The 19956-nt window shown below is 41.5% G+C and overlaps 2 protein-coding genes across 2 annotated transcripts; one reads left to right on the forward strand and one right to left on the reverse strand.

Moving 5' to 3' along the window:
• Positions 1-8187: 8187 nt before the first annotated feature.
• LOC136460048 (histone-lysine N-methyltransferase, H3 lysine-9 specific SUVH1-like) lies at positions 8188-13307 on the forward strand. Its single transcript, XM_066459885.1, has 3 exons — positions 8188-8407; positions 9435-11738; positions 13023-13307. Exon 2 carries the CDS (start codon positions 9458-9460, stop codon positions 11687-11689), a length of 2232 nt encoding a protein of 743 aa, XP_066315982.1. The 5' UTR covers positions 8188-8407; positions 9435-9457; the 3' UTR covers positions 11690-11738; positions 13023-13307.
• Positions 13308-14003: 696 nt separating this feature from the next.
• LOC136460049 (probable arabinosyltransferase ARAD1) lies at positions 14004-18648 on the reverse strand. The gene is made up of 8 exons (XM_066459886.1): positions 18121-18648; positions 17153-17326; positions 16653-16810; positions 16426-16573; positions 15794-16048; positions 14544-14654; positions 14387-14455; positions 14004-14141 (listed from the first exon to the last, which is right to left on the reverse strand). Exons 1-8 carry the CDS (start codon positions 18586-18588, stop codon positions 14022-14024), a joined length of 1503 nt encoding a protein of 500 aa, XP_066315983.1. The 5' UTR covers positions 18589-18648; the 3' UTR covers positions 14004-14021.
• Positions 18649-19956: the final 1308 nt, after the last annotated feature.

Raw genomic sequence — 19956 nt, forward strand, 5'->3', positions numbered from 1 at the left:
GACACACGCTGGTATCGAGTTGTTAACCAAGTACCTTTACCAAGTTACACCGCCATACCGCTTTTGCTACAAATAATTTCCTTGGAAATGTTCAGGTGTTCAAACAGGAAATCCACAACGGGTTCATGCAATAGTGTTCTCTTGAAGTAAACAAGAGGAGGTGGTTTTGGACGAAGAATGTATGATATGGTCTTAGTCTACAGGAAAGACGGATGTGGTCGAGAAAGGGAAAGGAAAGTTAGCCTCGGGTAGTCGGGAGTGATTGTAGAAGTCTAAGTGGACGTCATGTCCCTAGCCCTATGTTTAGTTGACCGTGCTACGCTTGCTAGGTTATTTTTGCTACGTGCCCTGCGGACGCCATCTGTGCCGGGTCCATTAGCACTCCATTTTTGCGTGGCTGCGGCATCGTGCCGCACTCGCCGTCTTTGTGCATTGTGCGTTTCTCCTTTTCCTAGCATCCGGTCAGCTCTCGACTCTCATGCCTCATCCCTCATACCGGACCCCTTCCCCCTCCCTTCTTTCTTCGTTTGTGAACATGATCGCCCGCATGCCTACCTCATAGAGCGGACCCCTTCCCCTCTCCTCTCCATTATTTCCCCCTCTACCGCTTGCGCAAGAGGCGCACCATGTCTGACCTTATCTCTGTAGCATGAACCGTCTATGTATCCCACCCACGCTACATCCATTTTCGGTGTGTTGCGCCCCACCTACGTTCGCCACTATAAATGCCCTTGGTCCTTGCTCTTCTTCTTCGTCCCATTCTCCTTGCATTCAAAGTAGAGCTATGAGATCCTATCGTTATTGTGGAACTAGGTTCGTCAGTCTGAGGTGATGGTGTAATCTGAGTAGAAGAATGGATCCGGTTCGTTGAAGAAGTTCAAGTTCCCTTTGGAGGTAGTCAATCTTAGGGTTCACGATGTTTTACTTCTCAGTTGACTGTTTCTGGATTTGTTGGACCTACACCATGTTTTGGATACTCATTATCTTGTTGTTTCTCCATTGTCCTCGTCCATCTCGACTTCTGGATTAAGTCTCGATTGTACCAGGTTGCTCTTAACCATGTATCCCTAGATCCCCGAGTGGTTTAGTATTCGAAGTTATGTAATCTTTTATGTAATCCCTCATCTACGAAATGTAATCGTGTTTCCCCTCTTCTGGTTCTTGCTTCGAATCTTGGGACGAGATTCTTTTTAGGGGGGTTGGTCGTAACACCCTTGGTGTTACGAGCTTGTTTAGCACCATGATTTAGGCCTAAGAGAAATTTCCGAAACGAGTTTCTTGGATTTTGATTTAAAACGTACTCAACGTGATGAATAAATCATGTGTTACTTAATTTTGTGGACTCGAATCAACGCCCAAGTTAAATTACTCAGTCCGTAAAGATATTTAGGAATGTCGAACGACGATGCTAGCGAACGGTTTGTTCTGTTAGATTAAGCATGAAAAGCAACTTTTATAGATAAAATAAAATTCATTAATAAATAGAACGATATATATATATACTCACGGGTTTATTTTGTTAAGCACGATCTAATGAGAATGACAGCGCAGCAGCTTCATTTATTTTTCTGGCGTTCAGCGTACTCACCTTGCTTTGCAATTACGCACTGTCTTGTCTCTCGCCGTAGCTCTGCATCCCGGCGCGTTGGTGTGCCCGCGCTCCTGTTTTCTCTCCCCCGCTTGCGTCGTGTCCGATATTTTTAATGGGAGCACATGGTTCTATCCACACCGTGTCCTCTCTTCGCCGTGCACGTACACAACGCACTCGTGGAGCATGTGCCGTCCTTGCTCCTGTCGCGCTTCTCCTACATTAATGAGAGTTGGCTGAATCACACTGCTTTCTTTCTTCCTTTTCTATTTCTACTTGTCTCTATCTCTGATTGTCCTTGTCTACATTGCTTGTCTGTATTGCTTGCCTTGCCTACCACTGTTGTCTGCCTCTGGGCCATGCACTCGACATGTTCGTAGTGCCAGCACGTGTGTCGCTCAGTCACATCACGTCAAGATCAGGCCAGCACACTTTACAGCAATAGATAATAATGCCCTATTTCAAAAAATGGTTAAATCAATAGAATGAAATAAAGAAACACCTTGGTTTTATATATAACTAAAATAATTGTTGGGAAATAACGTCTTATTCAACAACTTGGATACATAGACCAGCGTTAGAGCTATCTCGTTAGCTTGTGAGGCGTGATTGGATTTCTAAGCATTTCGGCTGTTGTTGATTATTTACATCTATGCATTTGCATCAATACATATCATATAGGTACGATGATGGGTCAATGGATCAATTGAAGGATGAGTGGGAATCCGGAGATGGTGTAATGGTATTCTCTCCAGGAGATGATGCAATGGGCTTTCTATTCAGATGATGGTGGATGATCTAAAGATGCAGATACTAACTTTTTAATATATATCTTACCCAGGCAAGCCCCAATACATAACCCCTACTTTTTTGCAGTTTAAATTATATTTGTGTATTAAGTTTTAAGGAGTTGAATGAAACCCACATGCATATATACATCTTATCCTATGAGTCTTACTAGTATGATAGGATCGTATAGATTGCTATGCTACAGGACTCCGGTAGAAGTCGAGTGATTGTCTATCACTCGCGAGAGATAGGAAATATATTATTGGATTATTATCACTTGGAATATATAAAGATGGTGGAAAGGAAAATGGTGATCGGACAGGGATATGGTTTGGGTATTGGTGGGTGTAAGAGGTTGTGTCACCGTGAATGCGGGGCATGACTTGGTTACACTGCTTTCCCTGTCCATGTCGGTTAAGGACCAGTCATTGCATAAGCCATTGAGGCAAGTCACAGATTTATTATCCCGAGCACATACTTGTGTATGGGCGCTTGGAAGACTTGTTGCTCTTTTGTCGTGGGTTCCAGCTCTTTTTGGACCGACTATTAGGGTTTTGTTTTGGTGGAGGAGGTCCTTGCACCGTACCGAGTCCGGGACTCAGAGGCGGGGGCTTGGAGTCCCAGTTTAAACGGGGACCTAGGACCCCAGAACAGGAGGGTGATGGGTTGGTCCTTCTTGTGCCTTGGGTACAAGTGGGGCGTGTGTTTTTGGGGTACCTAGCTGGGGACATTGATTCGCGAATCGCCGTCGAGTCGGTACGGTTTGTTTCGTCCCTAGCACCGTAGTAAGAACTGAAAGATGAAAGATGAAATGGAAAAATGAAATCTGATTGCTTACCACCTGCTTGAAAGTAGCACAGGTGCTTACATAGAATGGTTAGTTAATGAACCAATGCGGCTATTAATAAAAATTGAATATAAGGACGCACGCTTAGTAATGCTTCGTGCAGATGCAATAAACCCACAAGCCAGATAGCCTTGTATATCCTTGGAGTCTTTTCTTTCCTCCTGTCGGGTAAGTCTTGCTAAGTACAATTGAGTACTCAGGGTTTTATTCCCCCTGTTGTAGGTGACAGGTGGATGCTAGAGCTGACCCTTGTGTGCGTATTCCTCCTGGTGGGCTCAGAGAGGATTTCCTTTACGTTGTGATCATAGTTTTTATTTATAACTCTCACTAAATGTTTTTATGAAAGTAAAGTATTACAATCTGTTGTCATAATTTACATATCAATGATTTATCATGCCATGAATAGATGTTTAATTTCGCTGTAACTCTATTCACATGTTAATATTCCGCGGTTAAATTAAATTATTCATAGCTCTGATAACATGCTCATAATCCACTACTATAATTAGTAAATATTATACGCTGATGTTGTATTAAAAGTGATGTAAGAAATGATCAAGAATGATGTAAGCTTTATTCTCTTGTTTGTGATCCTGATGAAAAAATGTGGATTTTAGATTCTCCCTCAGGGTGTGCTCGACGGAACCAAGTAATTTGGTGTCCTCCCTTGAGTGCTTAGTGTCTAATGGAAGACGAGCACTCCTGAGAGGCATTAGATTAGACGGTTCTGCCACAAGCGTATTCATGAAACAAAGATCTTTAGATTAAGGATGATCGGATAATGTTAAATGATGATGACATAAATCAAAATAACCAATGTCCATGGATCATAGCATATTTTATGGTGACTGATTAATCGAGACAAAAACAAGTACAACACACCTAAATATAAAATTTAGAAGATCCTTCCTTAAGATTACTATATATACTACCAAATAGTCGATTGATGTAGTCTTTGATTATAGAATTGGTAACCAGCAAAGGAGCGATATAAGAAAACATCATCGGCTAAATAGAACATGATCGGTATAAAGCGTCGAGCCGATAAGTTTGATGAAAAGAGTATAATATGCGAACAAATCGACTGTCTAATATAAATGTATCTACAAACAGTCTGAATCTAATCTATTATCATTAACAGTGAGGTTTGATCGGATCGATGCAACTATAATAATGATAACAAACTAAAGCCAAAGAATCTATAAAACCATCTATATGTTGACAGATTCATGAAAACATGCTATATGCGTGAGAGTATAGGCAATCGGCTAAATAGCCGATGCAGTCATAACAAACAAACATAGTACATATCATGATCATAAATAAAACCACTAATCGATAATTTCTAATCTAAAGTCTTACCAGTGAGGTTCGACCAGATCGATGCAGCTATGGTAGTGTCATTAGATTAGATCTCATTAACTAGTGAGTTTATTCAAGATTAAAATATGTCTTTGGATGCATACTATGGCCCTGTTCGTTTCTCTTATAATCCATTTTTTCAGCTTATTTTTTTAGCCGAAACAGTATTTTTCTCTCACACCAAATCAGCGAGAACAGTGTTTCGGCTTGTTTTTTCAGCAAAGCGAATGGGGCCAATGTTTGATTGGAATAGAGATAAAACAGCCGATCTAGCGAAATTAAGCCATCAATTATAAGATTTAAAGCGTGACTAGATCAAAGGACGACCAATTAAGATGATATGATACTGATCTATCTCTATCTCAATCGGATGATTTGTTATAATTAATAAAATATTAATTATAACAAGATCGATAACTTGTGAATCAACCAAAAACAGCAAGGAAAATCTTACTAATCTTAGCCTATTCGATAACCGGTGATATTATATTAAACAACAAGTTATTTAACGCAAGATCGATAACTTTGATCTATATTATGATTCGTAAGAGATCAATCAGCTGATGCAGTCTTACAAACAATGATATGGATTGATAACTAACTTATATTATAGCTCATAAAAAATCAATCAGCTGATGCAGCTTTACAAGCATAATAAGTCGTGACGGTACTCACAAGCAAGCTAGAGGTCGATCAGTCGATGCAGCCTTGTTTGCTGAAGAACTCACCGAGATCTACAGTACTCCTACTCCTAATGCGATGGCGAAAGTCGGAAAGATTGTATTGATTGAGTTTTCGTGTCCTTGTACTGTAATTGGGGTCTAATATTTATACCCAAAATCTAAATATGAATCATACTCAAATACGACTCATTACAATTTTTGGAATAAAAGAAAACTTCTAACTTAACAATAACTTGGACCCTAATTTTTTCTTATTTATAGAGTCCGACTTATCTTCCTGACACCATTTAAGCATAGCCCATGGACGCCGTCTGCTGACGTCATCTATAAAATAGTCGATTCCGATATCACATCCAACTCAGCCGATATCAATTCACATCCAATCGATTCCTTGATGACACAATCTTGAAAGCTTCGAGTTTCCGCGTTCTTTTTAAATTTTGGTGTAAACACAAACAAAATAATCTAGCTAATAAATGCAGATTTCAGATATCACAAATTTAGTTTTGATCTCATAGCTGACTCATCTATCAGTATCTCTTATCTCTTATACAACTAATCTCCACTATAGATTGTATCTCATCTTATCCTAGAGCGGCCCACGTCTCAAATAATCCTGTTCGCTTGTTGGTTTCAGCCAGCCCAAACCAACCAGCCAACAATGTTTTTCTCTCACAATAAACCAGCACCAGCCAGCCCAAACCAGCCCAGAAACCAACCAGCGAACAGGCCGAAGGACCGCACCAAATCACTAAGCTTGAATATTAAATTGCACTTGCACCTATGCACTTAGAAGACAAGAAGACTACACTTAGAAGACAAGAAAACTATTCAACTTTACGAAACTGATAAATTACCACACCAACCGTCCTAAAAGTGAAGCGATCCTCATAGCTCATAATTTGACCCCAGTCACTGCCAAATCTTTACTATTCATTTAACATTTACTCGGAGGAACGTCCTATATCCGTGTTAAAGCTGTGTACTCGACCATGGAAAAAGTTAGTATCGATTTGGCATGAGCTCGTATATATATCCGTGTTATTAAAGTTGTGTATGTACTCGATCAAGGAAACAGGTTTGTATCGATTTGGCATGAACGTCGTATATCCGTGTTAGAGCTTTGTACTCGACAACGAAAAAAAAACTTTGTATCGATTTGGGATGTTCTAATTGACTAGCGAATACTCCCTGAATTCCAAAAATAATACAATTTTCACTTCCTGAAAAATCAAATAATTTCAAGTTTTATCAAATTTATACGAAAAACTACTATCATTTATGATACCAAATAAATATCATTAGATTAGTTATGAGATACATTTTCATAGTAAACCTATTTTTAAAAATATAAATGTTAATATTATTTTCTATAAATTTAGTCAAACTCAAAAAAGTTTGACACATCCTAAATCTAGAATGGTATTCTTTTGGGACAGAGGGAATACGTTGCAATTAGAGCGTCTCCGAGAGCCTTTCTAAAATCTACTCTCTGAATCACCACTTAGAGTCATTTGAGTAAAAACTCATTTTCTATATCTTTGTATTCTCCAATAACTTCTCTATATCTTGTGAGCAGTCTAGAGAATCATCATCGCTCTTCAATTTGGCTAGCGAGAAATCCGGAATAGAGGATATCTATATATTTCTTCACCAAAATCTCTATTCTTGTAAATTAGAAAATACATAAAGAGTCTCTTAGAGATGCTCTTAGACATACATATCTTGCATGGTTACTTGATGACTTGCGGCTTAGAAATTTACTTTTCGTGCCATTCTTTTCAATTCGTCTTGGAAATGGACATCATGCTGTGCCAAGATTTGTGCTTCTCTAGATCATACTGACATGAGAGGCTTGGTGATTTATCTAATGTGTTTTAATTCTCTTAGAATCGGGCTCATACCATGTTTGGACATGTTGCTGTAATTCATAGGTATTAAAGAGAGTGATGGACCACAAAAACTCTTAGTATTTATTTATATAGTATACGATACAACCAAACTCAATATGTCTTAGAATCAAACTCTGTGCTATCATAGGACGTCCTAGAGAAAATTCTTTCAATGCCATCTAAAATTATACACATCCTTTATATGCCATTAGAAATTATAGCTTTCCTTCAATACTATTCATTCATACCTTTTCATATCTTACTATATGCCACTTGAAATTATAGCTTCTTTTGATTGTTATTCATTTAGGATTTTTCATCCGTTATTATATGCCAACACTATCAATTTTATATTTTTTCCAACAAATAAATGTTGCGCAAACAAAAATCATGAACACCAATATATATACCTAATGAATGTTCTTGAGGGCATTGACACGAAAGGACTGAATGATCAAAAAGAAAATGCTTCCACATGTTTCTAATAAAGGTAAAAAAATGCATTTTCAATTTTCACTTAATTGTAATGTATTTGCAAATTGACATCAGTGGCACACGAGGCAAGGAAAAAATAAAACTAATTGCAATGAAGAGAAGATGTAATTTTGGATGGCATATGGGGAATAGATATGGCTTTCGATGGCATGTAAGGAATTTTCTTCTATATGCTATGGGCTTTTAGGAGAACCTTGTCCGCGCTCTAGGTCTAAATATTTTTTTTAAGTAATATGCTATTTCTTTTTCTTAACTCAAACATTTTCATGGGAACCTTTTTTTTCTTTGTTAAATATCTTTTTCTTCTGAGATAAACCAATTTTTTTGTCATTTCCTATGGGAGCCAAAAAAAATCAAAGTTCGAGTTTCACTTACAATTTGCGGACAAAATTACTTGCAACAGTGCATGCGAGCTGCGTTGCTATTGACATCCCACGTCTGGAACACCGAACACGCCACGTCTGGAACGCTCAACAGTGAACACACACAGCCCCCTTCCCCGTCACACGAGACACGACACAAAAGCGAGAAGCTCGAGCATTGTCCCCGAGGAGCCAGGGGAGAAGAGGAGAAAAAACCCAACCCACCGTCCCACCCCAAGTGCCAAACCACAACCAGTTCCCTCCGTCCGTCCCTCCCCCCACCGCCGAGAGCCGCCGCCCAGGAGATCACGCGCTCATCGGTCATGGAGTCCGTCTAGCCTCCGCTCCGCTCGTCCGCGCCCACTCCAAGCAGCCGCAGCGGTGATCAGGTGAGGGGCCCTTCCTTGTTCCTTGCACTGCTACATCGGTGCGCGACTTCTCGAGACCGTCGCCCGCCGCTTGCAAACTCTCGCTTCCACGAATCAATCCGGTCGCTTGTCTTTGTTTCCCTTCTCGCACCGTCGCACGCGTTTCGGCTCTCATCTCTCGCCCCTGAGGCCCCGACCCCGCCGGTGCCGGAAGCTAGGGGGCCAGGGCGTTGCTTTGCTCCACCCTCAACGCGGCACTTCCTGGCGAACCCGCCGTTGGGTAGGCTGCGCGCGCCCCTCTTTTCCCTCTAGACCCTATTTAGGTCTGAAAGTTCCGAAATTTGCCGGGGAATACTTCCTATCGTCGTTTCCTGTATGTACTGAGAAAATTTGATGGTTTGCGATCACAAACACACAATTTGCCATATTCGAGTTTGGAATCTTGGAGTTCATGCGTCCAAAGCAGACATTTTTTGTTGAAACTTTCTTTTTAGTTGGATGAAGATGATTTCTTTTTTGGTTGGTTGGTTGGTTTTGGGGGGACGAGGGTTTTATTTGGCTGTTGAATGTTCTGCTTGTTTGGTCTTGGGGAGGAGGGGCATGCATGCTAGAGTTGGAGAGGAACCTACCTACCAAATGGGTTTGCCGGTTTGGTGAATCAGCCAGAGCCCAGAGGTGACTCAGGTGAAGCACCACTGGTTGAGAAATGGGAATTCAGCGGACACCTGAATGGTAGAACTAACCATCATTGTTGATTCAGCATTGTTAGGAAATGAGAATGCAGTCAGTCATGTCCTGAATTTTCTGTAATGGCTAAATCAATAGACAATAGGTGTTCTGTGACTAGACCAAATCAGCTAGTTATGCACTTATGCAGCCACGTGTTGTCCATGATCCTTTAGTCTGATATATTCCTCTCTGTCACTTGGTGAAGTGTGCAAATATAAGTTAGGAAGTCACTTGTGAATTTATAACACTGTTTAAATTTTTCCCATTTTGTTAATCAGGTACTGATGACATGATCATTAACTGTGCTTTCTTCACACAGGAACTCTACTGCTGCAGGTTGAGATGAACCGTCCATCGAATTTCATGCCTACTCCTGAACAGGATGTTCTGGATGTCAAGCCCTTGAGGACATTGGCTCCAATGTTCCCTGCACCCTTGGGTGTCAATACATTTAACCAGTCAACCACACCACCATTGATATTCGTCACTCCTGCTGGACAATTTCAAGGGGGTTTTGGTGCTTGGAACAATTCTGCTGCCAAATCATTTTTCGCTTTCGGCAGCGAGGATGCTAGTGGAGGCAAGGCTCACAAATTTGGTGATCAGAATACTGGTAGTGGCAAGGCTGCCACTTTTGGTGATCAGGATGCTTTTGGTAGCCAGAATGTCGCCACTGGTGTGCAGGATGCTGCTGGAGGCCAGACTGCAACCGATTGGACGTCAGATGTGAGTGCCAATCCTAATGGCCCAATTGACGCCACCCCCATTTCATCTTACAGGTCAACACAGCCTATTGTTATATCACTGGATGATGATGATGATGATAATGACGACGATGATGAGCCTTATGCTGCTAACAAGACATCAGCATCTGGACGCAAGATCAAGAGGCCATCCCGTCTTAGCGGATACAATGTGAGCGATGGTTTGGTAAGTGACAGCTCCAACAGCACGAAGGTTAAGCGCCCCAAATCCTCTCACAAGAAAGCTGCTGCTGACAATGAGCATGCGTTGCTTCCTCCATCTGATGATCCTAGGGAAACTGTGGAGGCAGTTCTCATGACCTTTGAGGCATTGCGGCGTAGGCATCTCCAATTGGATGAGGCACAAGAGACTAACAAACGTGCAGATCTGAAGGCTAGTGCCATCATGATGGCCAGTAATATCAGGGCCAACTCTGGGAAGAGGATAGGGGTTGTTCCTGGAGTTGAAATAGGGGACATTTTCTACTTCAGGATGGAGCTATGTATTATCGGGCTGCATGCTCCTAGCATGGCCGGAATTGACTATATGACTGCCAAGTTTGGTGATGAGGATGATTCTGTTGCAATATGTATTGTTGCTGCTGGTGGTTATGACAACAACGATGATGATACAGATGTACTGGTTTACAGCGGTTCAGGAGGTAATAGCAAGAACAGTGAGGAGAGGCATGACCAGAAGCTTGAGAGGGGTAACCTGGCTCTTGAAAGGAGCTTGTCCAGAAAAAATGTAATCCGTGTGGTTCGGGGCTATAAGGATCCAGGTTGCTTGACTGGCAAGGTTTATATCTATGATGGCCTCTATAGGATTCACGAGTCATGGAAGGAGAAAACGAAGAGTGGAATATTTTGTTTCAAGTACAAGCTGCTGCGAGAACCAGGACAACCTGATGGGGTTGCAATCTGGAAGATGTCCCAGAAATGGGTAGAGAATCCAATAACTAGAGGCAGTGTTTTACATCCTGATCTATCATCTGGTGCAGAAAATCTCCCAGTGTTTCTTGTTAATGACATTGACAGTGATAAAGGGCCACACCATTTCACCTATACCACTCAGATCGAACACTTGAATCCACTCAGTTCTGTGAAACCTTTAGAGGGTTGCAGATGCCTTAGTGTTTGTCTGCCTGGTGATGCCAACTGCTGTTGTGCACAGCGTAATGGAGGCAGCTTACCTTACAGTTCATTGGGATTGCTTGTATGCCGCAAGACTATGGTTTATGAATGCGGTGAATCCTGTCGGTGTTCTTTCAATTGCCGTAACAGAGTGACCCAGAAAGGAGTTAGGATCCACTTTGAGGTCTTTAAAACTGGTAATCGAGGCTGGGGTCTTCGTTCATGGGACGCTATACGGACTGGTTCATTTATATGCGAGTATGTTGGTGAGGTTATTGATGATGCTAAAATTAATTTGAATGATATTGAAGATGATTATATATTTCAGACATTGTGCCCTGGTGAGAGGACATTAAAATGGAATTACGGACCTGAATTGATTGGGGAGCAAAGCACAGATATTTCAGCTGATACCTTTGAGACTCTACCCATTAAGATAAGTGCTAAAAAAATGGGAAACATCTCACGTTTCATGAACCATAGTTGTGCTCCTAACGTCTTTTGGCAGCCAGTTCAGTTTGACCATGAAGATGATCATCGGCCACATATCATGTTCTTTGCTTTGAAGCATATTCCTCCGATGACAGAGTTGACTTATGACTATGGTGACATTGGAGCTGATTCTAGTGGTGTACGGTCTCCTAGAGCAAACAACTGCCTTTGTGGATCCTCAAATTGTCGGGGATTCTTTATCTGACTGTGGAAGATGCATATTCTATCTATCAACATTCAAATCTACCAGCTAGGTAAAAACTTCTATTGATCTTTTTTCGGTTCTGAGCATCAGCCATGCTTCTAGTTACCAATGAAGTTCCTGTTTCGTCTAAGGGGTTGAGTTTTCATAGGCAACCAGTTTTTGTTGGTACTGTTCCAGTCTAGCTTGTTTGCTGTTGATGTTTCTTACTGTGAAACCATCAACAACAACAACAACAAAGCCTTTAAGTCCCAAACAAGTTGGGATAGGCTAGGGTTGAAACCCCGCAGAAGCCATCAAGGTTCAGGCACGTGAATAACTGTTTTCCAAGCATTCCTATCTAAGGCTAAGTCTTTGGGTATATTCCATCATTTCAAGTCTCCTTTTATTGCCTCTACCCAAGTCAACTTCGGTCTTCCTCTACCTCTCTTCACGTTACTATCCTGTTTTAGGATTCCACTACGCACCGGTGCCTCTGAAGGTCTCCGTTGGACATGTCCAAACCATCTCAACCGGTGTTGGACAAGCTTTTCTTCAATTGGTGCTACCCCTAATCTATCACGTATATCATCGTTCCGAACTCGATCCCTTCTTGTATGACCGCAAATCCAACGCAACATACACATTTCCGCGACACTTATCTGTTGAACATGTCGTCTTTTCGTAGGCCAACATTCTGCGCCATACAACATAGCAGGTCTAATCGCTGTCCTTAAAACTTGCCTTTTAGCTTCTGTGATACCCTTTTGTCGCATAGGACACCAGATGCTTGGCGCCACTTCATCCACCCTTCTTTGATTCTATGGCCAACATCTTCATCAATATCCTCGTCTCTCTGTAGCATTGATCCTAAATATCGAAAGGTATCCTTCCTAGGCACTACTTACCTTCCAAACTAATATCTTCCTCCTCCCAAGTAGTAGTGCCGAAGTCACATCTCATATACTCAGTTTTAATTCTACTGAGTCTAAAACTTTGGACTCCAAAGTCTCCTGCCATAAATCTTACTGTGAAACCATGGCTATTTGTCGATGTATCTTCCATCCTACACAGTTTTATCCATGCACTGTGTCTCATGATGTTGGCCAGAAGGCCGAGGACCATATCTGTTGTCTCAAGAATGGGATTTTGTTGTTAACAAATTCTCGTCGTTGTTGACTTCAAATTGTTGTGCTGATTCAACAGCTAATGTCGCAAGACAGCATCAAGTTTTCATCATCCAAAATTATCAGTCCATGTGAAAATATTTTATGTGACATTTTCAATCTAGTCCACCTATATTTGTGGAAACATGTAGTGGAACGATCTCTTACTAATGGTCTTACATTTTTTGTAGATCCTTTTTGGTGGAATCTGAAGGAAAAGTAGGACTATTCGAATGGCTTACATCACTCTGTCGTTGTGGAACCATTAAATTAATTAATGTCAAGCTTTTAGATGCCCATTCAGCAATTAGCGCTCAACTGTTCCTTTTGTGGGGGGAGATTGTTGGTCTTGCAAGATCAATTTTGTATAGTGTGTAGACTTGTAGAGCATTTAGTGCTTTGGCCCTTTGGGTGGTTTAACTGAAGTTACTGAACCCTTGTCGTCGACTATGAATTCAAGTAAGATATTCAGATTACCGCTGTTATGCTGACATATGATGGTTGAATGGTTATCTGAACTCTCTCGTTTATTGTTTTGTTCTCTCGTTTATTGTTTGGTTTCAGTTGGTGTCTTGGAATGTATATACGAGGGCCTTTACGATGGTGTTTTGATTGTTTTCCCTGTTGTCCCGGCCTCCCATGATTTTGGAGCCAACAAAGAACTCAAATAGATTCATTTGTTGGTTGTCCGTAATTCCATATGTTTGACGGTTTCCTGATTAATACCAGAAAAGGTTCCGTAAAACCCAACGTAGTTGATGTTATATTTAGCCTAGACAATGTCGTTGTTCGCTTGCTTGATGCTGTTTTAACTGTGTACGGTAACTATTGTAAAAAAAATGAGTACGGTAATTAAGAAAATAACACTACGCACAATTACAAAAATAAGTTCGCCTAGGCAGCTCGCCTGCCAGGCTGCATCCTGGCCCCAGCCGCCTGAAGGTGCCTGCGCCAGGCAGAGTAAAGCAAACAGAACCCTAGTGGGGATCTCTGCCATGTTAAGATTTCTCGGAATACAGGACAGTATCACCACTCTTCGCAGCTCCAACTGATACATTGGGTACATGACTACGGTTGCATACTTGCATTTACAAATACATTGGCAAATTTTGCCAAACTCAAAGCCCGCCCCATTGGTAACAAAAAAAGCCTATGCTACAAAAGTCTAAAGATACAAATGAAAAGATTGGTCAAAGCATCCTCGTGGTGTTCCCAACTCTGCATTCACATGTACATACGCTCCTTGACTCCCTGACCAAACGTTGAGAACGCCGAATCTGCAACTTGATATTTACCACCTTGCCAGCAATCTGCATTTTAGTTTGAAATGTCAAAATGATTACAATAAAACATGTGCTCTATAAGTAGAACCCACAAGATTTATGAGCAATACAAATGCAGCTGCAAATGAAACAGTTAACATCCTTAAAACTTAGGAGAATTGAACATGCAGTAGCAGGAATGTCATCAATCTAAACAGATGATGTAGCAAGATAAGACATTCCATAATACACATTCACGGATGCTACTGCTAGAATAATGTCAACGAAATTACCATCCTCCATGCAAGGTCTTCTGGTCCAAGAGGCTGGGCAGGACTTGAATACAGAAAATGTATTGAATACTGTGAATGAATCAGGAGTAAATTATTAGTCATCAATAATGAACCTTCCAGTCTATATGTACAGTTAAGAGTTGGATAAAGAGATCACCTTCACAAGATTAGACTGAATTTCTCTTATTCTTTTGGCATCGATTCCTCTTAGGTACTTCACGAGCCAGCCAGGTTGCACAGCATCACTCGATGAAACAAACAATGCTATCTGCACGATAAAGCTCATTATTCGCATTGCAGATTCACAATAGAGCGCAAAGGTGTTTTGAACAACGGCAGCTTAAATGGACATGAGAAACGGTGAGATGCAATGAAATATCTGCTATAGCCAGTCAACCACAGGGTTAAAAGAAATCTTGACACTGATATTGCCGTTCCAGCATACTGCGATCATAATCTGCTGCATCTGCATGCATCCACATAGCATACAGTAGTTTGGATTACAGTGTTTGTGATAGGCATGTTCTCTTTAGTGTACTCTCGATCAGTATCGCCAATACACCTCCCCTTTGTTGATAGTGACCATTATAGCCAAGGCACCTTCTTCGTTACATCACAATGCAAGTGCATATCAACGAAACAATCCTGAGGTACACGTTTTTTCAGAGTGACTAGAATGTTAGAAGCTCCTAGCCTCAAGGGCTTATTGGAGCCCAAACCAAGGGGTACCTTTTGGATCTCTGCTACCCTTACTTAGCTAGCAGCTTGCTCGGTACTGCTTGCTGTGGCTAAAATTACCGAGCGCACCATAGGTTAGGGAGTTGGAAAGAACCTAAAAGGATAACCTTCTAAGGCATGCTCACTTGTACCAATAAGGAATAATTTGCTCTTGGCGGAGAGCCAAATAAGTTCACTCTCAGCGGGAAGACTAGCAGCAGTAAAATTACTGCAATTTCCCATCATCCCACTTTTAACTGCTCCAATAACTAGCTAATAAAGCATGCAGTTAAATAAAAAGACAAGGCAACCATGGATAGTTTGTCCGGTTGAGCTATATCTCAGCTCATTAAAGAACTAATCATACCCGAGGTCCGTAAATGTCAGGAAAGAGGTCACTAACTGTACTTTTAAATCATCTGTAGCCATGGAGAACAGAATACCAGAACTGTCATTTTATCAATAAATATGCAACTATCAGTTCTACACTGCTACTGTTAAGGGCACTGATGTACAGTGTTTGTTTCTATTATGGGGACTCAACTACCAAGAGGTCCCTCATTTTCTGTGCATCTAATCAAATTTTGGCTTGTGCCTATCTTGAAATACCTTACCACTATGAGAAGAAATTGTTTAATGTATCTTGCATTAGTTAATGATATTAAAAGATGCCTGGATTGCCATCTTTACCTCCCTATAGTCAAGTATTCCTTCAAATGGAAGCTCCAGCTCATCACTTATTATAACTGGAATACAACCACTGACGATTGCATCAAACAGGCGAGCAGAAGATGGGGTATCCCCAGCCGGACTCAAGCAAAAGAGAGACTTGCGCATGCCATCCTGAGCTGCTGCTTTTCCCTGAGCTCCAGCAGAACCTTCTTCTATAAGTATGTCTTCTGCACTTTTTAGTTCCTCCACAAGTTTACTGCGGATCTTTCCTCCCTATAATAAGAGATAAAAAAAGGTCAACAAAATAGATACATACAAACATAGTCCCTCTGTTCCAAAATGTAGGTCATTTTAGTTTTGTCCTAAGTCAAACTCCTAACTTTGACCAAGTTTATAAAAAAATATATTAACACCTAAAATACCAAAAAAATGCACTATCAAGACGTATTGCATATGGCAGATTTAATGAAACTAATTTCATGCTGTAGACGTTGGGGTATTTTTTTTATAAACTTGGTCAAAGTTAGAGAGATTTGACTTAGGACAAAACTTAGACGATCTACAAAGGGGGGTATGGCAAGTAAAAGTGGAAGTTTGCATGCATATATTCAAAACAATAAAAACCTAGGGAGTGCTACCAAGAGACTTACAGCATTTCTCTTCAGTCTTCCTCGAAAGAACAGCAATATACTTCTTTTGAATTGAGTTTCTAATACACACTTATGATCACAAAGATCAACGTTTGGAACATATGGAAGGATGACATCCTTTTCTAGATATACCTGTCCAGGTTTATACCTGAAATAAGACGGTAAAGTGATGCACTCAAGTAGTTTTCCAAGGTAAAGTGGAAATGGGCAAACAATGAATATCAAACCAGTTCCCGGTGGAGTCCATATCAGGTAGAAGCCATATTGCCTTCTTCACAAATCTCCGGACTGACTTAAATGACCATGGATGATGAACAGGAATGACATGATCTCTGCCTTCTGAACGTTGCCAGGCAGGCTGATCTGTCACCCACTTTAAAGCTTCCTGGCATCAAGGAGTAATGATGATAAGGTTCTCTTGGAATAAATAGAGGCAAATAAATAATAAACTAATATCCATCCACAGAGATAAACATTTTAAATAATTTTCCTACTGTCAATAGAACCAAACTCAGGCAATGTTGTCTGTCATTACAATTTCAGATATAATTGGGGAAACAAACCCAACACTCTTCAATAACTGAATGACATATACCAAAAGGAAGGATCAGATTTTAATTTCATCAACAAATTTGCCTACATAAAGTCATAAACGCTAGACTGTCCATGAGGGTGTCCTCAAGCAAACAATTTTCTGAAAAATAAACCTTAAGAGATGCTCCCAGACCCTATAAAGTGCCTTGCATCCTTGTTTCTCCAGCAGGAAGTAACTGATTGTCGTGAAGAATGGCACATAGAAAATGTCAGCTTCTTCTTGCCGCTGAACCCTAATAACACTCTTCAAAAGTCTTTGTGATTCAGGTGCAATGAGATCCGCCCACAGCCAGTAGTCAATAGAATGCTGCAAATGTGAACGCAAAAACAATTTGATTGTGTAGACAGATGGATAAAGTTCAATATCTTAAAAACTATGTGATATTTAATTACATGATTACACACATGATCTTTAGCTGTAACACAATATGCCTTAAACTGTAGCATGTAAGAGACATATCATTTTGAATCCAATGCATAGAATCAAGTGCTAATCTAAGATTATATCTGTAGCTAGAATTGTGAGATCAAAGTGCATTGCTTGTGGTATGAACTTTGCCTTGCCACCCAAAACAATGCCAAGAGTCATGTATGGTCCAAAAAAGGAATTCTGAAACTGGTTTAAGAATAAGATGTACTCCATAGTACTCTAATCTAAATCACATTCACCTCACAACAGAAACTTTCCATAACGAAATATCATGAGCATATTAAATTCTCACTAGTCAAAATGCGCTATTTCTGAAAGCAGTAGCTGACCCATGCTACAGCAGATTGGAGACTACCAGCTCTAGAGATCTAGTATACAAGTTCACAACCCATTTCAGCAACATCTCCAAGCATTCCAAATTCCAAAGCATCGAAGAGCAGATACATCAGAAAGGAGACTAGGATAGTACAATTATCCCACTTCCAACCAGGAAATAATCTACGTGAATCAATGTGCTGAACTTTTTCAGCATTACGGGTAAAGCCACCTTCTGTCGTCACGATCCACCACACTTACACAACCAAATCGCGAAGTACGCGTCTCATAGCATCGCGGCTAAAGAAAAGTAGAAGACGGAACAGAATTGCAATTCGATCTCACCGCACGCCCACCTGCTCGATGAGGCGGTGCACGGGGCTCCCATTGGACGTGAGGTTGTCGGTGTCCCCGTAGGAGTCCCTGAACAGCCTCAGCAGATCGTACGTGAACTTGCTCGGCATCTCGTAGACGTAGACCCTGAGCGGCCCCGCGGCCGGCGCGGGCCATGCGGGGTCGTCCCCGTAGAGACGGGCCTCCTCCTGGACCCGGATCGCGGCGTCAAGTTCGCCGGGAGCGGCGGCGGAGGCGGAGGCAGAGGGATGCGGGTCGGAGAGGAAACGGTCGAGGGAGGCGAGGAAGGAAGTGGTGGCGCTAGGGCTCGCGAGGATGGCTGGGCCGGGTCGGTGCGAAGAGGGGGAGAGGAGGAGGAAGTAGGAAGCGGTGAGGAGTATGAGGGAGGCGGAGACGGCGGCAATGAGTCGGCGGGAGGAGGAGGAGGCGAGGCGCGAGTGCGCCGGGGAGGGGAACTGCTTCCCCGCCATGGCGGTGACAGGTGAGCAGCGATTCGCTGGAGACCCACCGGCACCGGAGGTGGTCGCTGGTCGGCGGTTTGCGACTAGCTTGTGCTTGTCAAGAAGCAGCCTTGTATGGGCTGCGTCAAGGTGTCATTTGGCCCAAGTACCGATAGGCCTGTGGGCCTATCAACCAATACAGCCCATTTACAGTTTCTACAGCTCTGAAAGGCATCCTCCGTTGCTCCAAAAAAAAAAAAAAAAAAAAAGAGGCATCCTCCATTTCTCTTTGTGTGTCATGCTCCTATCATATTTCTTATATATATAGATATAGAAAAAAGGGTTTCTGTGGCAAACCATATCCTACAGTGCCCTCAAGTTTTTTAGATAGATAGATTTTGATACTATTGTTTTGGGTCCTATTCATCCTATCCTTTCTGCTACTTACGTAGTATATTGTTGACTGTCACCGCATATACCTGATGGAAATCGTGTACCGCCCACTTGGCAATTGGCATGATGACGAAGATGAGGTCGCCATCAGATAAATAAATTATTGATGCATGGCGTAAGAAAGAAAACGGAGCTCATTCATCAAAGCAAAGCAGCATGCACGAAGTGATGTACGCACCAATGCAAGGATGTGTGTATGCAGCATGTTGTATGAGTGTATGCGTATATGTGTGTGCTTTGATATATATACCAAACTAAACACGCAGCTCATCACTTCCAATCGATGTCATCGTTTTCGTCCGCCCAAAAGAAGGCCAATGCCCAGTAAGAGATGTGTGCCAGCAATGTATAAATCCCCGCCCAACTCCAACCACAAGCTGCAGGTGGTATACCTATAGTAATTAATTATACTTTCCATGGGCTGATCTCTTTATATTATCTAGGAGTATATATCTCTAAAAATGATTACTCTCCATGGTCTATACGAATGGTATCATCCCGGATATTTATGCCAAACGCTTCTATTATCTACTAAAAACGCATGCGTTGCTTCAAAAAAAAACTCAAAACGCATATGCTTAATTATATATTCAGCACTGTCAATTAATTTGTGACAACGCTGGGATTTGAATTCAACAGCAAAAATAGTATATATATTCCTCATAATAACCATGTATAAAATCCTGTGTTCAAGAGAGTCCTTAATTAAGCCCGTTCGGTTAGTCCGTTCCGGACCGTTTTACGGTTCCATTGTTATATAAATTACCGAAGGAATCCTCCGGCTGGCGGCTAGGATTGATTCCTAACCAACCGAACGTGGCCTTATTATTTGCTTCAAGGATTTAGAAGCCAGAGGCTATGAAGAAGAAAGGGTGGGAGCACGTGTTTGGACTTGAGATATACCCCTCTACCGCATCAAATCAAACAAGATCATGGTTCCTTTCC

This window comes from Miscanthus floridulus, chromosome 6, assembly GCF_019320115.1.
Source record: "Miscanthus floridulus cultivar M001 chromosome 6, ASM1932011v1, whole genome shotgun sequence".
Classification (NCBI taxonomy): domain Eukaryota; kingdom Viridiplantae; phylum Streptophyta; class Magnoliopsida; order Poales; family Poaceae; genus Miscanthus; species Miscanthus floridulus.

What these genes read in the sequence shown, in the direction of transcription:
- LOC136460048 (XM_066459885.1), top strand. Translation starts at nt 9,458, where the DNA reads ATGAACCGTCCATCGAATTTCATGCCTACTCCTGAACAGGATGTTCTG.
- LOC136460049 (XM_066459886.1), bottom strand. Translation starts at nt 18,588, where the DNA reads ATGGCGGGGAAGCAGTTCCCCTCCCCGGCGCACTCGCGCCTCGCCTCC. An exon ending in ATGGACTCCACCGGGAACTG is followed by an intron (nt 16,574 to 16,652) that starts GTTTGATATTCA and finishes GTCTTATTTCAG; the next exon opens with GTATAAACCTGGACAGGTAT. An exon ending in GAAGACTGAAGAGAAATGCT is followed by an intron (nt 16,049 to 16,425) that starts GTAAGTCTCTTG and finishes CTCTTATTATAG; the next exon opens with GGAGGAAAGATCCGCAGTAA.